Below are 15,392 nucleotides of genomic sequence, written 5' to 3'. Positions count from 1 at the left end.
CTCTGTGACCTTGGCCACAGCCACTTCTTGCTAGACATGTCTCCAAAGGCAAGGGAAACAAAGGCAAAAATGAACTACTGGTACTTCATCAAGATAAAAACTTTTGCACAGCAAAGGAAACAGTCAACAAAACCAAAAAAGACAACTGACAGAATGGGAGAAGATATTTGGAAATGTCTTATCAGATAAAGGAATAGTATCCAAAAGTCTATAAAGAACTTAACCCAACACCCAAAGAACAAATAATCCAGTCAAGAAATGGGCAGAAGACATGAACAGACATTTCTGCAAAGAAGACATCCAAATGGACAACAGACACATGAAAAAATGCTCAAAATCACGTGGCATCAGGGAAATACAAATCAAAACCTCAATGAGATACCACTTCACACTGGTCAGAATGGCTAAAACTAACAAGTCAGGAAATGACAGATGTTGGTGAGGATGTGGAGAAAGGGGAACCCTCTTGCACAGCTGGTGGGAATCCAAGCTGGTACAGCCACTCTGGAAAACAGTATGGAGGGTCCTCAAAAAGTTAAAAATAGAGCTACCCTATGACCCAGCAATTTCACTAGGTATTTAGCCCAAAGATACAAATGTAGTGATCTGAAGGGGCACCTGCACCCCACTGTTTATAGCAGCAATGTCCACAATAGCCAAACTATGGAAAGAGCCCAGATGTCCATCAACAGATGAATAGATAAAGATGTGGTGTATACATATACAATGGAATATTATTCAACCATCCAGAAAATGAAATCTTGCCATTTGCAACAACATGGATAGAACTAGAGGGTATTATGCTAAGCAAAGTAAGTCAATCAGAGAAAGACAATCATCATGATTTTACTCATGTGGGATTTAAGAAACAAAACAGAAGATCATAGGGGAAGGGAGGGAAAAAATAAAACAAGGTAAAATCAGAGAGGGAGACAAACCATAAGAGACTCAATCATAGGAAACAAACTGAAGGTTGCTGGAGGGGAGGCGGGTGGGGCGATGGGGTAATTGGGTGATGGACATTAAGGAGGGAATGTGATGTGATGAGCACCGGGTGTTATATACAACTGATGAATGACTGAACTCTACCTTTGAAACCAATAATACACTACATGTTAATTGAATTTAAATAAAATAAAAAAAATTAAAAAAGCAAAAAAATACTGAGCCTTCTTTAGGCTGTATTTATATAGGCATATATTAACATGTTTCAAAAATAATATGAAATTCTTAAAATTCTGGTATGTTCTAGTATAATGTTATCAGTCATCATTTTAAAACGTACATCACAGGGACACCTGAGTGGCTCAGCCGGTTAAGCCTCTGCCTGCGTCTCCTTCGGCTCAGGTCATGATCCTGGGGTCCTGGGATCGAGTTCCACATCGGGCTTCTTGCTCAGCAGGGAGCCTGCTTGTCCCTCTGTTGGCAGCTACCCCTGCTTGTGCTCTCACTCTCTCTCTCTGACAAATAAATAAAATCTTTTTAAAAAATAAAATAGGGACGCCTGGGTGGCTCAGTCATTAAGTGCCTGCCTTCAGCTCAGGTCATGATCCCAGGGTCCAAGGATTGAGTCCCACATTGGGCTCCCTGCTCAGCGGAGAGCCTGCTTCTCCCTCTGCCTGCTGCTTCCCCTGTTTGCACTCTCTCTGACAAATAAATAAATCTTTAAAAATAAATAAAATGTACATCACAAAAAATAGCCAAATTTACTTGTTAATTCCATCAATTTTTTTTTTTTTGGTATGTGTATTTGAACTCTTACCAGATCTTTGTGGCCATTTTAATGTCTTTCATCATTTACAATTATTGTTTTACTCTGATGGTTTACAAAAAAATGTTCATCCTCAAAGAGATCCATGAAAAAGGAATTTGGTAAATACTCTAGAATATAGTTCTTGAAAACTTTAAGATCATAACACTGCACTGAGAATTTCTAAAACTCTAATGGAACACTGACTGCTTTAATGTTTTGTTTCCAGATTTAAAGGACCCCTTTTATCCCCTCCTCTTGTTTAAGTAATCTAATAACTTAGAGCAATCTCATAGTAAAGTGTATCTTTGCAACAAGGACCGAAACATTTACCTATTTTCCCCCACTTGATCCCTTCAGAATTCTGAAACTCTTTTAAATATTCTTGATTTTCATGACAATATATGTATTTCTGTAAGTTCAATGAGAATCTGTTCTCCTTGTAGCAGCATACCCTATGCACCTAGCCCCTACTTCCTTTGATCCACAGCTGATAAAAGGGAATATACTTCAGTTTTGCAAAAACATAATCAAATCCATAGAGAACAATCATACTTTGGTAGGACAATCTTTCCACAGTGCAGTCCTGGATGATGAAAGCATCAGATGTCAGAATCTGCAGCCTGGAGATTTCATCTATTGGAAAAGACATCTCCATAAAGAGTTTCTTCAAGGCCCTTATCAGATACTGTTAACCAACCCTTTAAATGTATCACATTTAAAGAACGCACCAAAGCCTGACTGGACCTGCACACCAACTGGTGTCCTGAAAGACTTCCAGGAGTTGAAGCATATAACAGATGAAGGAGACAGCTTTTCCAAGATGACCGAACCAGGCCTATACACTTTTTTCCTGCTGCTGCTTACCTTATTTCTCGCTTTTTGGAAAGACAATGGTCTCACCCATATTCCTCAATCTACTGCAAAAGGGGGAAACCTTTCTGACCACTGGATCCATCACCAGAAACTCCAATCTGTTCATGATGTCAGAGATTCCTTGGTCTTATCTGTAGGCAATTTCCCCAATCTCCCCCCTGCACTCAAGAGTAATACAAATGGGCTAACTCCTTTTTGCAAGACTTTTAGAAAAGACCCCTTTAGTATGGGATGGTAGCTCACAGAATGTCATCCCAATTCTTCTGATCCCAACCAATGGGGCACCTGGGTGGCTCAGTCGGTTGGGTGTCTGCCTTCAGCTTGGGTTGGGATCTGGGATCGAGGCCCACATTAGGCTCCCTGCTCAGCGGGGAGTCTGCTTCTCCCTTTCCCTCCCGCTCTGCCTACTTGTGCTCTCTATCTCTCTGTCAAATAAATAAATAAAATCTTAAAAAAAAGAAAGAAAGAAAGAAAAGGTCAATCAGGATACTCCAGCTAATGCATGTATCAACAACCATACTGTAGCTGGAGTCCTCTGCGCTTCAACTGGTTTCATTTTTGTCTACAGTAGATGGCATTTCCCATGGGCACACACATGTTTAGAAAGCTGGCCAACTGGAGGTCAGTGCTTATTGGGACTTTTAACTGTCCCTGTCAACATCCATAATAAATCATAAACCTGACATTGAGTCACCCCATTAAACCTCCACAGCTGCCTTTTTTTTTTAAAGATTTTATTTATTTATTCATGAGAGAGACAGAGGGAGAGAGAGAAAGAGGGGGAAAGAGAAAGAGAGAGAGAGAGAGAGAGAGAGAGAGAAGCAGAGGGAGAAGCAGACTCCCAAGGAGCAGGGAGCCCGATGCGGGACTCGATCCCAGGACCCTGGGATCATGACCTGAGCCGAAGGCAGACGCTTAACCATCTGAGCCACCCAGGCGCCCTCCACAGCTGCCTTAAAAAGGAGGACTATATGACTCCAGGTTTGCCTACCTAAGTAGAGCTTTCTCCTCAGGATGGAGTAAGAGCCAAGGAATGCATCATCAGAAATCTCTCCCCAACTTTAGGAGAGTCACAGCCAAAGCAATAGCAGCCCAACAATGATCCCCTGAATCACTGGCTAAAGTAGTTTTGGATAATGACATAGTCCCTGATTACCTACTTGCTGAACAAGGAGGCATTTGTGCAATAGCAAATACCACCTGTTGCACATGGATAAATGCCTCTGGAGAGGTAGAAATTCAATTACACAAGATCAGGAAACAAGCCCATTGGTTACAACAAATTTCAGCTAATGACCCCTGGTCTTTTGACCTATTTAGCTGGTTACCTTCAGGTTTGGGCTCTTGGTTTTCAGAGAAAGCTCTTAATGTAAAGGGGAAAAAAATACAGAAACCTCATTTAAAATGGAGTCAGGAGGGCGCCTGGGTGGCTCAGTTGGTTAAGCGACTGCCTTCGGCTCAAGTCATGATCCTGGAGTCCCTGGATCGAGGCCCGCGTCGGGCTCCCTGCTCAGCGGGGAGTCTGCTTCTCCCTCTAACCCTCCCCCCTCTCATGTGCGCTCTCTCTCTCAAATAAATAAATAAAATCTTTAAAAAAAATAAAATAGTTTTTTTTAAATGCATTATTTGTTCTTAGTATTTATTTATTTATTTATTTTTTAAAGATTTTATTTGACAGAGAGAGACACAGCGAGAGAGGGAACACAAGCAGGGGGAGTGGGAGAGGGAGAAGCAGGCTTCCCGCAGAGCAGAGAGCCCGACGCGGGGCTCGACCCCAGGACCCCGGGACCATGACCAGAGCCGAAGGCAGACAGACACCCAACGACTGAGCCACCCAGGCGCCCCTAAAATAGTTTAAAAAAAAATGGAGTCAGGAGGACAGAAGGGGGTGCTCTCATGCCATACCATTCACTATAGCCCTTCGCAGACCCACCCTGCAGAGAGACTTACCCTGCATTCCCAATAGGGAGAAGCCAGAAGGATGAAGGAAAACTTCTTCCTTGCCTAACAACAGCGCAGCCAATAAAAGACTGTCACAACTCAGCCAACAACAAGTCACTACGCTTTCAAACTCCCAGTTTACTCCAATGGACTTTTTGTTTATAAAAGCCCCTCCCAATTTCCCTTCCTCTATAAATGAGAATTTCTCTCATTTGTTCTCCAGACTTGCCTATGGTTTATGATGGCTTGCCTATCCCGATCTGCCATTCTGAATAAACACATTTTGCTGGTGAAATAACTGGCTGTTTTATTTTCAAGGTTGACTTTATTCTAAAAGTAACCAAATAAACCTACAAAAGTAGGTTTGAGTTTTCTGAAAATTAAAATTTTTACTGTGATAAACTATACATGTCATAAAATTGGCCATTTATAAGTGTACAACTCAGTGGAAATAAGTACATACACAATGTTTTTAAGGAAGTTACTCTGATTTACATTTAAAGTTTATTCTGATAATGTAAAGGATGGACTGGAGGAGAGGTTCAAGAACAGAGATTAGAAGGAACAGAGCAATGTAAAAGATTTAAACCTAATTTACTGCTAGACTGTAAGCAAGAAGAGAATAGAGATAATATCTGATTTATTAACAACTATGTCCCCCAGGACCTAGCTCCATGCCTGGCACACAATGAGCATCTGTTAAATGGAAAGTGATCTTTAAGTTTCTATAATTCTGAGAATGGAAGGCGTGCATTCCCCATAGCATGTAACACCTTAACGATGATTAAAAACACTTTTTTGTAACATAGCATAACAAAGCGTAACAGTAAAGGGTAAAAATGAATGCTAGGAATAAGATTAGACATAGGATGGTAGAAGCAGGACTATAAAATTAACCCATGCAGAAGAGTTTGGACTTCATCTCAAAGACAAGTCTATTAGGGTGTCTGGACATGGTTTTATGCAATCTCACAAGGGCAGGATGGGTTAACAGTACTGCTTATTGTAAGTTAATTTAAAGAAAAAAAATTTTAGAATGAATCATGCAATATTTATCCTTTAGTGACTGGCTTATTTCACTCAGCATAATGTCATCAAGATTCACCCATGTTGTAGCCTGTATCAGAATTTCCTTCCTTTTTAAGGCTGAATAATATTTCATTGTATGTATATAAAACATTTTGTTTATCCATTCATCCAAAAACGGACACTTGGGTTGCTTCCATCTTTTGACTAATGTGAATGCTACTATGAACATGGTTACAAATGAGCTGGTTTTAATTTTATAAAATGTATTTTTTAAAGAAAAGGGGGGGGCACCTGGGTGGCTCAGTCAGTTGAGCGTCTGCCTTTGGCTCAGGTCATGACCCCAGGGTCCTGGGATTGAGCCTTGCATCCAGCTTCCTGCTCAGCAGGGAGCCTGCTTCTCCCTCTCCCTCTGTGGCTCCCCCTGCTTGTACTCTCTCACTTGCTGTCTGTCAAATAAAGAAATAAAATCTTTAGGGGCGCCTGGGTGGCTCACTAGCTAAGCGTCTACCTTTGGCTCAGGTCATGATCCCAGGGTCCTGGAATTGAGCCCCGCGTCAGGCTCCCTGCTCTGCGGGAAGCCTGCTTCTCCCTCTCCTGCTCCCCCTGCTTGTGTTCGCTCTCTGGCTGTCTCTCTCTCTGTCAAATAAATGAATCTTTAAATAAATAAATAAATAAAATCTTTAAAAAATAACAAAAACTTTAAAAAGAAAAAAATAACAGAAACAGAAAACCCTAAGCAATTCTAAACATCTAAAAGTACTGGTTCTCAGAAAATCTTAATCATCCAAGTTAGAAGGTAGAAACTAAATGGAAAAGTGGTAATTGACCTAATAGGTTCTATAAAAAACAATTTTAAACTGACAATAGAGAAAGCTGAGAAAAAATCTGATTTGTGCCAGAGAACCCCCTTAATGGCTCAGGAACTGCTGGCACCAAGTGTATCTAGAAATAAGGATAAAGGTGGTGATAAAAACAAAAGTCTGTTTAAAAGGTAGACTGACACCCTCTCACATTTCCTCCACTGTTCCACACAGTGGAACAGGTCCCTCTCCCACCTCACCAGAAGATTAGAGGATTATACCATGAAAAAGGAAAAGAGGGAGGAGCCTGGGTGGCTCAGTTATTAAGCATCCAACTCTTGATTTCAGCTCAGGTCATGATCTCTGGGTCATGGGATCAAGCCCCACACTGTCTCCACGTTTTTGAGATGAAGTCCAAACTATTCTGCATGGGTTAATTTCATTTAAAAAACAAAAAAATTGAATGGGAAAGCTGTTTTCATATGTACTAATAATATGAAAAGATCCCTATGATATATTAAGCAAAAAAAGGTGTGGAGTGTAAGTCTGATACATCTTATGTAAGAGAGAATAAGAAATTATATTCATATTTGCTTGTGTTTGCATAAAGAAATCCCAGAATATACACAAGAAAACAATATATATAATTACTAAAGGAGGAGGGGGTGGAGTGGGGAATGGAGTCACAGGAACAGGGGTGGTAGTTAAGTTTTCTAAATGTATCTTTTTATGTTTGTATTACCTATTAAAAATAAAGTTAGAGGGCATCTGGGTGGCTCAGTTGGTTAACTGTCTGCCTTCGGCTCAGGTCATGATCTCAGGGTCCTGAGATGGAGGCCCATGGGTTCCCTGCTCAGTGGGGAATCTGCTTGTCCCTCTCTCTCTGCCTCCACACCCCAACTCCTGGGCACGTGAGCACACCCTCTCTCTCAAACAAATAAATAAAATCTTAAGAAAATAATAAAGTTAGGGGTGCCTGGGTGGCTCAGTTGTTTTGAGCATCCAACTCTTGATTTTAGCTGAGGTCATGATCTCAGGATCATGGGATCAAGTCCTGCGACAGGCTCCCCACTCAGCCAGGAGTCGGCTTCTCTCACTCTCCCTCTGCCCCTCCGTGTGTGCTTGTGTGCTCGCTCTTCTCTCTCTCAAGTAAATAAATAAATCTTCTAATAAATAAAATTAGAGGGGGAAAAAGTGGTCCAGTTTTAAAGCCCTAAGAGAAATGGATTAGATTGACTCCAACTCTGGAATGCTCTCATTCAAGAATTTCAGCTAAAAATTGGTTAGTCATTTATAATGATTTATAATGTGTCTTCCCTGGAACTCCATGCTCTCATCACTTCTTTATACCTTTTAACTCTATTTTTCTAAGTAACTATATTTATCACATATATTGTTTTAGGTATTATATATTTCTTTCCCTATAAGATGTAAATTTCTTAAACTAATGCTCTACCAAATCACTTGACAGCATAGCAGTTTTACAAAAACATTTGTTAAACTAGGGACGCCTGGGTGGCTAAGTCAATTAGGCATCTGCCTTCAGCTCAGGTCATGATCCCAGGGTCCAGGATGGAGTCTGCAGTCAGGCTCCTTGCTCAGTGGGGAGCCTGCTGCTCCCCCTGCTTGTGCGCTCTCTCTCTCTGTCTGACAAATAAAATCTAAGGGGAAAAAAAAGAATAAATATTTTATTTAAAAAAAATTTGTTAGGGGCGCCTGAGTGGCTCAGTCGTTAAGCATCTGCCTTCGGCTCAGGTCATGATCCCAGGGTCCTGGGATTGAGCCCCACATCGGGCTCCCTGCTTCACAGGAAGCCTGCTTCTCCCTCTCCCACTCCCCCCGCTTGTGTTCCTTCTCTCGCTGTCTCTGTCAAATAAATAAAAAAAATATTTTTAAAAAATAAAATAAAAATTTAAAAAATTTGTTAAACTAGTTACCAAGAACTTCCCATGTGCCAGGCACTCTTCTAAATGCTTCACATTTATTAACTAATTTAATCTTCACAATAACTCTATATGATAGTTCCTATTACCTTTATTTTATAAATAAGGAAATTGAAGCATAGAGAACTCAAATCTGTCCAAAGTCAACGGCTAGTGCTAAAATATAAAACCCAGACTATGTGCTCTTAATCACTAGCTCTACTGTTTAGTTTTAAGACTCCAGAACCAGGTATGGAAAACATTCTTGATTGTCCTAACTTGCAACATGAAGCTCCATGGTACAAATGGCTTAATATCACCTAACAACAGTTCTTAAAGTGTGGTCCACGGACTGCCAGGATTCCCAGGACCCTTCAGTGGGGGGTCAAACCATTTTTATAATACTAAGATGTTATTTGGCCGGGTGCCTGGGTGGCTCAGTCATTAAATGTCTGCCTTCAGCTCGGGTCATGATCCCAGGGTTCTGGGATGGAGCCCCACGTCGGGCTCCCTGCTCGGCGCAAGGCCTGCTTCTCCCTCTCCCACTCACCCTGCTTGTGTTCCTGCTCTCACCCTCTCTCTGTCAAATAAATAAACAAAATCTTAAAAAAAAAAGTAATTTGGCTTTTTTTCACTCTCATTCTCTCATGAGTATACAGTGGTGTTTCTAGAGTCTATACGATATGTGATATTACAACTGACTGAATGTAGAAGGATCTATGAGAATCCGGGTGTCTTCTAGTAAGTCAAAGACATTAAAGAGATCTGCAGGGGCGCCTGGTGCTCAGTCAGTTAAGCATCTGCCTCCAGCTCAGGTCATGGTCCCGGGGTCTGGGGACTCTGCTCAGTGGGAGCCTGCTTCTCCCTCTCCCTGCCATTCCCCCTGCTTGTACCCTCTCTCTCTGTCAAATAAATAAATAAAATCTTAAAACAAAACAAAACTTAAAAAAAAAAGATTGTAAATATGTAAAGCAATGCCACTCTCACTAAATTTTTGTTTGGAAAATCGTTCTTTCATGTAATGGATTTAATACTATTATTTTTAAATGAATTAAAAAATTTTAAATGTTCACTTTCAATACAGTAAATATTGATATAAACCATACAAATAGAGCTCTTTAGGGGCCTCAACAATTTGTAAAAGCATAACAGGTAACGGTATCTTGGGAAGAAAAAGTTAAAATCGCTCATCTAGCCAATCTAAAATGTTCAGTACTCCTGGTTTCTGATGGTAAGACACATTTTCCCTACCTACCATGTTTTAATTCAAAAGAACTGATGTAAAAAGGGTACCATAGAGTGAAAAACAGTACTAGGCCAGGTATGTGCTTCTGAGATTACATTTCCTAATTTGTAAACCTATTTTATAACATTTGTTTGTAGTAATATCTTCTACTATAAACCATGAATGGCATTCCTAAAAGTGCCTCTGCATTTCAAGACAGTAGCCAGAGGTAGCAACAAAAGAGACTTCTCAAGGAAACTTCAGATTTAAACTATATACTTCAGGGGCATCTGGGTGGCTCAGTCATTAAGCGTCTGCCTTCGGCTCAGGTCATGAGCCCAGAGTCCTGGGATGGAGCCCCGCATCACATAGGACTCCCTGCTCTGCGGGAAACCTGCTTCTCCCTCCCCCACTCTCCCTGCTTGTGTTCCCTCTCGCTGTCTCTCTCTTTCTCTAATAAATAAATAAAATCTTAAAAAAAAAAACAACTGTATACTTCAACACCCCTTTATTAAACCAGGTATACTACTGAAATATAAAGAAACCCTAAGAATTTGTAAAAAGATTACCAAGACTGATGTCATTAACGCAGTCTAAAGCTTCATATACTGAAACAACTCATCTTTGTTACAAAGACAGAACCTTAATTTTTGATAAGCTAAAGAGAAGTCTACTAAACTCCCAATCAGTTCCTTGAACACGTCTTTAATGTCATTTGACATATTTTTAGGTGCTATAGTAATAAAAAATAATTTAACAATATCTTTAAACAAAACTAATTTTGCTCAACTCAAAAAAAAAAAGTACAAAATCCTGGTTCTATTTTTTTAAGCAAAATGGAAAGAGCTATAAATTATTGGGTTCCCTGCCCCCTCTAGTATCTAGAGTATCCCTGCATACAATCAAATAATGTAAATATAAAATGTTATTGTTAAACTATTAATAGCATAAGGGTAAAAACATAGATTCCACCACAGCAAAGACTGATAAAGACTACCAGCTTTGGTTCCTAGTAGATTCAACCACCACTCATTTACAAAAATATTTCTGAGTACCTACTATGAGCCTGGTATGCTAGGCACTGGGGATACAATAAACAAAAAAATAAAGTTTTAATCTTCATGGGACTTGCATTCTGCTGTAAGACAAACACACAAACACACACACATGTAAGAATTATAAATGTGGTAAATGCTTTGCCACAGATTAGTTTTTGAAAGCTGAATTGTGGAATTCTAAAACCTAAAAATAAATAATTCATGAAGAGTTACATCAAGATGACATGGGTTCTACAGATCTTTACTAATGCATAAGAAAACTACAGACACTGCCCATGAAAACAAAGATCAATCTTTCATTGTCAAAGCTAGCAGATGGCATTACTTGGCAATATAGTAGCCTTAAAAGATAATTGACCTTACAGTTCCAGAGTTAAAAAGCATGTAAACACAATCCTTAAAAAAACCTCTAAGAGGAGCCTAAAGAGGCACAACTAAATGTAATGTGGTATCCTGAATTGAATGCTAAAACAACAAAAAAGATAAAAACTAAGGAAATTTGAATAAACTATGGACTTTAGTTAATAACAACATATCAATATTGGCTCACTCATTATAACAAATGTAACATACTAATGTAAGATGTTAAGAATACTGAGGAATGCTGGGGAAACTGGGTGGGGCTGTGTGGGAACCCTCTGCACCATCTTCTCAATTTTCACTAAACCTAAAACTCATTCTAAAAAATAAAGTCCATTAAAAAAAAAAATCTAACATAACTTTAAGGGGGGGCAGGAGGGGGGAGACGGGGGGTGTTGTCAAGACTTAAAGAAATGAGAAGCCACCAAACTCTGCAATGTGAATTAAAACATAAATACTCAAAGAATTCAAAGGAAACCTGCAGATACTAAAGTTATGATCACTACTCATACTAAAATCTTCCTAGGACAGGGGCACCTGGGTGGCTGTCGTTAAGCGTCTGCCTTTGGCTCAGGTCATGGTCCCAGGGTCCTGGGATGGAGCCTCGCATTGGGCTCCCTGCTCCGCGGGAAGCCTGCTTCTCCCTCTTCCACTACCCCTGCTTGTTGTCCCCTCTCTCGCTGTGTCTCTCTCTATCAAATAAACAAATAAAATCTTTAAAAAATAATAATAATAAAATAAAATCTTCCTAGGACAGAGATTAATGGATTTGTCATGCAAACTAAATAGCTCTGCATCATAACATAAGGCCAGCAAGAACATCCCTAGAGTGTACAATAAGCACTTTAGATCCTATTTATCAATAATGACCAATACACTATATTTTATGCGTGGCATTGTCCTGAAATTGCCATAAAATACCTAGACTGGGATCACCCTCATAGGTCTTACCAAGTTATCTCAAGAAACAAGCTTATACTTGCTTCAGGAAAATTCATAAGCAAAGAAGAGACTATATTTTTCCTTGGTAGGGAGGGAGGATGTAAATATTATATATTGAAAAGAGAAAAATGATTTCTCAGCTCCAACTGGAAGCAATTTTGCAACTAATGTTAACCTATTTTAATGCCATATATATTAGTATAAACAGTTCAAGGCAGTAGTAAAAGCTCTGAATTTATAAGTTACCTGCTTTCCAATCAAAAGAAATTGTCTTCTCTACAGCCTAACCTAAGGTACCTAGCAGTTAACTCAGTGTCTGATGACTTGGGAAGAACTAACCTCTCAACGTCTGAATTTTAAAGAGGGTCATGAGAAGTGTGAGAAAAACAAAGGAGGACGATAATCTCTACATTGTCCAGCGCCAACTTTCATAATTCAGCATAAAACTGGAATCATCACAAGAAATGATTTTAGAGAAAACCATCACAAAACTAGGATCTTGTATATAATACAAAGTAAGCAACATCAGAAGCCTGACCAGGTAAAATCATTCCAATCATCACATACTATGGAATATTAAGCAAAAAGGGTCATTTAGCCAAAACGGTATTACATACTGAAATCTAATTTAAGATAACTAGACGATCAATCTATTCTACTCTACTCCATTACTCTCTAGCCCCAAAGGAAATCCTACAAAACAAAGATGTTCGTTATTATCAGGCCTTCTCTCACAGGAATCCTAAATATACAATTGTAAAACACTAAGAAAAGGAATAATTAACATTTCTTCAATAATTCCTGTTTGCACCACCATAAAGAAAATTAGACACTGCTTCATGTTGAAAAGAGAAAAAGGAGAGGTGAGATGTGAAAAATTCCAAGTAAAACGATCATGACATAGCATCTGGCAGAGATCGGGAAAGCATCAACAGTGCCACAAGAATTGTCAGGGATCAAAGTCATAAGAAAATGAGGTTTTCCGATAAGCCACAGCCTAACCCAAGAAGCAAAAATCGCCACTGCCGCCGCCACCCCTTACTCCCCAACCGCTCCATCCTCAAGTCGCCTCCAATAGACATATACCCTCCATAACCCAAACTAATTCCCCACCCACGTGAAAACAATCCAAGAATTTCTACGACCCCCCGACTTCCCACCTCCCACAAGATCCGCACTTCCCAAGGCCAAGTCTCTAGGGAAAACAACGCCCTAATCCCCCCACCCTCCTTGTCCAAGGTTGAAGACGGTCGGTTCCCCGGAGTGGGGCTTCCCGAGGTGGGCCTTCTTAGAGCTGACGAACTGGGATAAAAGCCAAGAATAAGGGTGGGGCTCCAGAAAGGGGGCTACGGTTGGTGAGACGACGGGACCAGAGGAAGAAAGGGATGGACAGCAGGCTGGGGCTGGGTGGAGTGAGGACTGGCGGGGGGGGGGGGGGGGGGGAGGCAGATCTACGGGAGAGGCCCGGGCTGTGGGAAAAGGAGACGTCGGAACCGGGGACGGAAGGATCAAAATCTGAACGACGGATCAAGACGAAAAGGAGCTGGTGGCTAAGAGGGGTCGGCAAACACCAGGCAGGGCTGTGGACTAGCACGGAGCGCGAACGCGAGGCGGGTAGACAGCCTTCGCGGACAGAAGGCCCGCACTGGGGGCGGTGCGGGGAAGCCGAGGCCAGCTGCCAGGAGTGGGGGAGCCGCGCACTCACCGCTCTGCTCCCCCAGGAACACCAGCTTGAATTTCCTCAGCGGATTCCCGAAGTCTCCGCCCGCGGACATGATGGAGCCGGAGGAGCTGCCGCCGCCTCAGCCCAGAAACCTCTCGGACCGACGCTGCTCCAACCGGTTGACGAAAAAGGCGAGAGGAAGGACCGGTGCCGAGCTTTCTCGGACCCTCTAGGGCCCGGCGGCGGAGCAAGGCTGCAGGGCAGGACTCCTCCCTACAGACAGGCAGCGGTCGCCGCCGCCTCCCCGCAGAGTCGCCTAGCACCAAGCGAGGCCCGCGGCTGGGAAAGGGAGGATGGCGGTGTCGGAAGCAGCCAGGGGTGTGCTCGAGGTTCCCGAGGCTAGCGCCGTTCCCCTCTCAGCACCCGGCACCGAGACTGGGGTGAGAGAAGCGGAGGGTGGCGGAACTGGAGCCGCAGACGCGTCTGGGACCTCTCACGCGCAGCGCCTCAGCTCCCACAGCTGCCGCCGCCGCAGCCCAACCTGCTGAGTGCGCGAGCCTCTGGCGCGGCGCGCGGCGAGCCCGGGCGCGAGCGTGCCCCTCGCCGGCCGCCGGCGTGCGTGCGTGCGTGCGCGCGTGCGCGTGCGCGCCACAAGCCGGCGCCTTCCTGGTTTAGCTTGCTCTCCCGGCTCCTCCGGCGCAACAGAGACCAGGGCAGGTTAGGTTGCCACGCGAGTCGGGAGAAACAAGGAGGAGGCGGGGCGGAACCCTGGGAAGGGCTGTGGGTGGAATAAGGAGCACTTGCGTCACTTACGTGAGAACCAATCGGAGGAAGCCAAGGGCGGGCGGGGATGGCAGTGAGGTGGCAGTGCGAGAGCGCGCGCGGCACTTGCGCGGCGGAAAGTGTCGCACTGTGACTGCCATGCCAAGTGTGGCACGTCGCAGCCGGAGGAGAGGGGAGGAGAAGGGAAAGGAGTGGGGAAGGAGGCGGGGCTGGCACGTAGGTTGAATTGACCCCAGCACTGTGAGGGTGTGGTCCGATAGCCCTAAGGTGTGTACGCTGTTCCTCTTCTCCAAAGCCCTCAGCCCTTTTTCTCGGTCTCCTTATATCCGCTCTTCACCCGTGCACTAACCCACCTACTCCATCTTTTTTCTTATCATAATTCCTCACACGATATCTTACTAGGTACATTGTCCACTGTTGCTCCCAGGAGTTTCATAACTACCCTACATTTTTGCAGAGAGGAAATCGAAGCTCAGAGGAAGGAAATGACTTAGAAAATCCACAAAGCCATAAAGTGGAACCTAGGTTTTGTCTTTTCCCCCATTGAACCTCGGCAACCTCTTTATTGGATAAGCCCATCCACTTCCCTGATCTGATCTTTCTAGGTTATCAGCCTTTGTTACTCTGATGTAGACAATTGTAGGTGACGCCCATCTTCCACTGTGCAAGAAAAGGATTTAGACATCATGTAAACCAAACCCTTCATTTCACAGATGGTGAAACTGAGGCCCAAGTAGCTATGCAAAAAGGTCACACAACAAAGTAGAGGTAGACGCCTGACCTTGAGCCCAAATGTGGGGGGAGAGGATATTTTAAAGATCACCTTTTCCTCCTAGAGTGGGGCTTCTGAATCTCTTATCGGTGAACCTCCCTTAAATTAGACATCTGAAGCATGTGCATTTTTCTGTGAAGAGGATCCATACTTTCATCAGATTTTTAACCTAGTTTATGACCCAAAAAATGAAGGTTATGTCACAGCCAAGAGGAACCGAAGGAGACATGGCAACTAAGTGTAATGTAGATATAAACATGAAAACTCAGTG

General features: G+C 42.6%; 1 protein-coding gene across 2 annotated transcripts in view; it reads right to left on the bottom strand.

Moving 5' to 3' along the window:
* Positions 1-14,257, bottom strand: part of RAB6A (RAB6A, member RAS oncogene family) — a 69,977-nt gene extending 55,720 nt beyond the window's left edge. Inside the window, exon 1 of one of the 2 annotated variants that reach the window (XM_027579127.2) lies at positions 13,609-14,257. In XM_027579127.2, coding sequence (XP_027434928.1) covers positions 13,609-13,678 — 70 coding nt within the window. In that variant the 5' untranslated portion in view covers positions 13,679-14,257. The remainder of the gene's footprint in view (positions 1-13,608) is intronic. The other variant, XM_027579126.2, reaches the window with a different exon arrangement.
* Positions 14,258-15,392: the final 1,135 nt, after the last annotated feature.

Source organism: Zalophus californianus, chromosome 11 (genome assembly GCF_009762305.2).
Source record: "Zalophus californianus isolate mZalCal1 chromosome 11, mZalCal1.pri.v2, whole genome shotgun sequence".
Classification (NCBI taxonomy): domain Eukaryota; kingdom Metazoa; phylum Chordata; class Mammalia; order Carnivora; family Otariidae; genus Zalophus; species Zalophus californianus.
The sequence above is the reverse complement of the archived record's forward strand: the minus strand, read 5'-3'. Positions and strand labels throughout refer to the sequence as shown.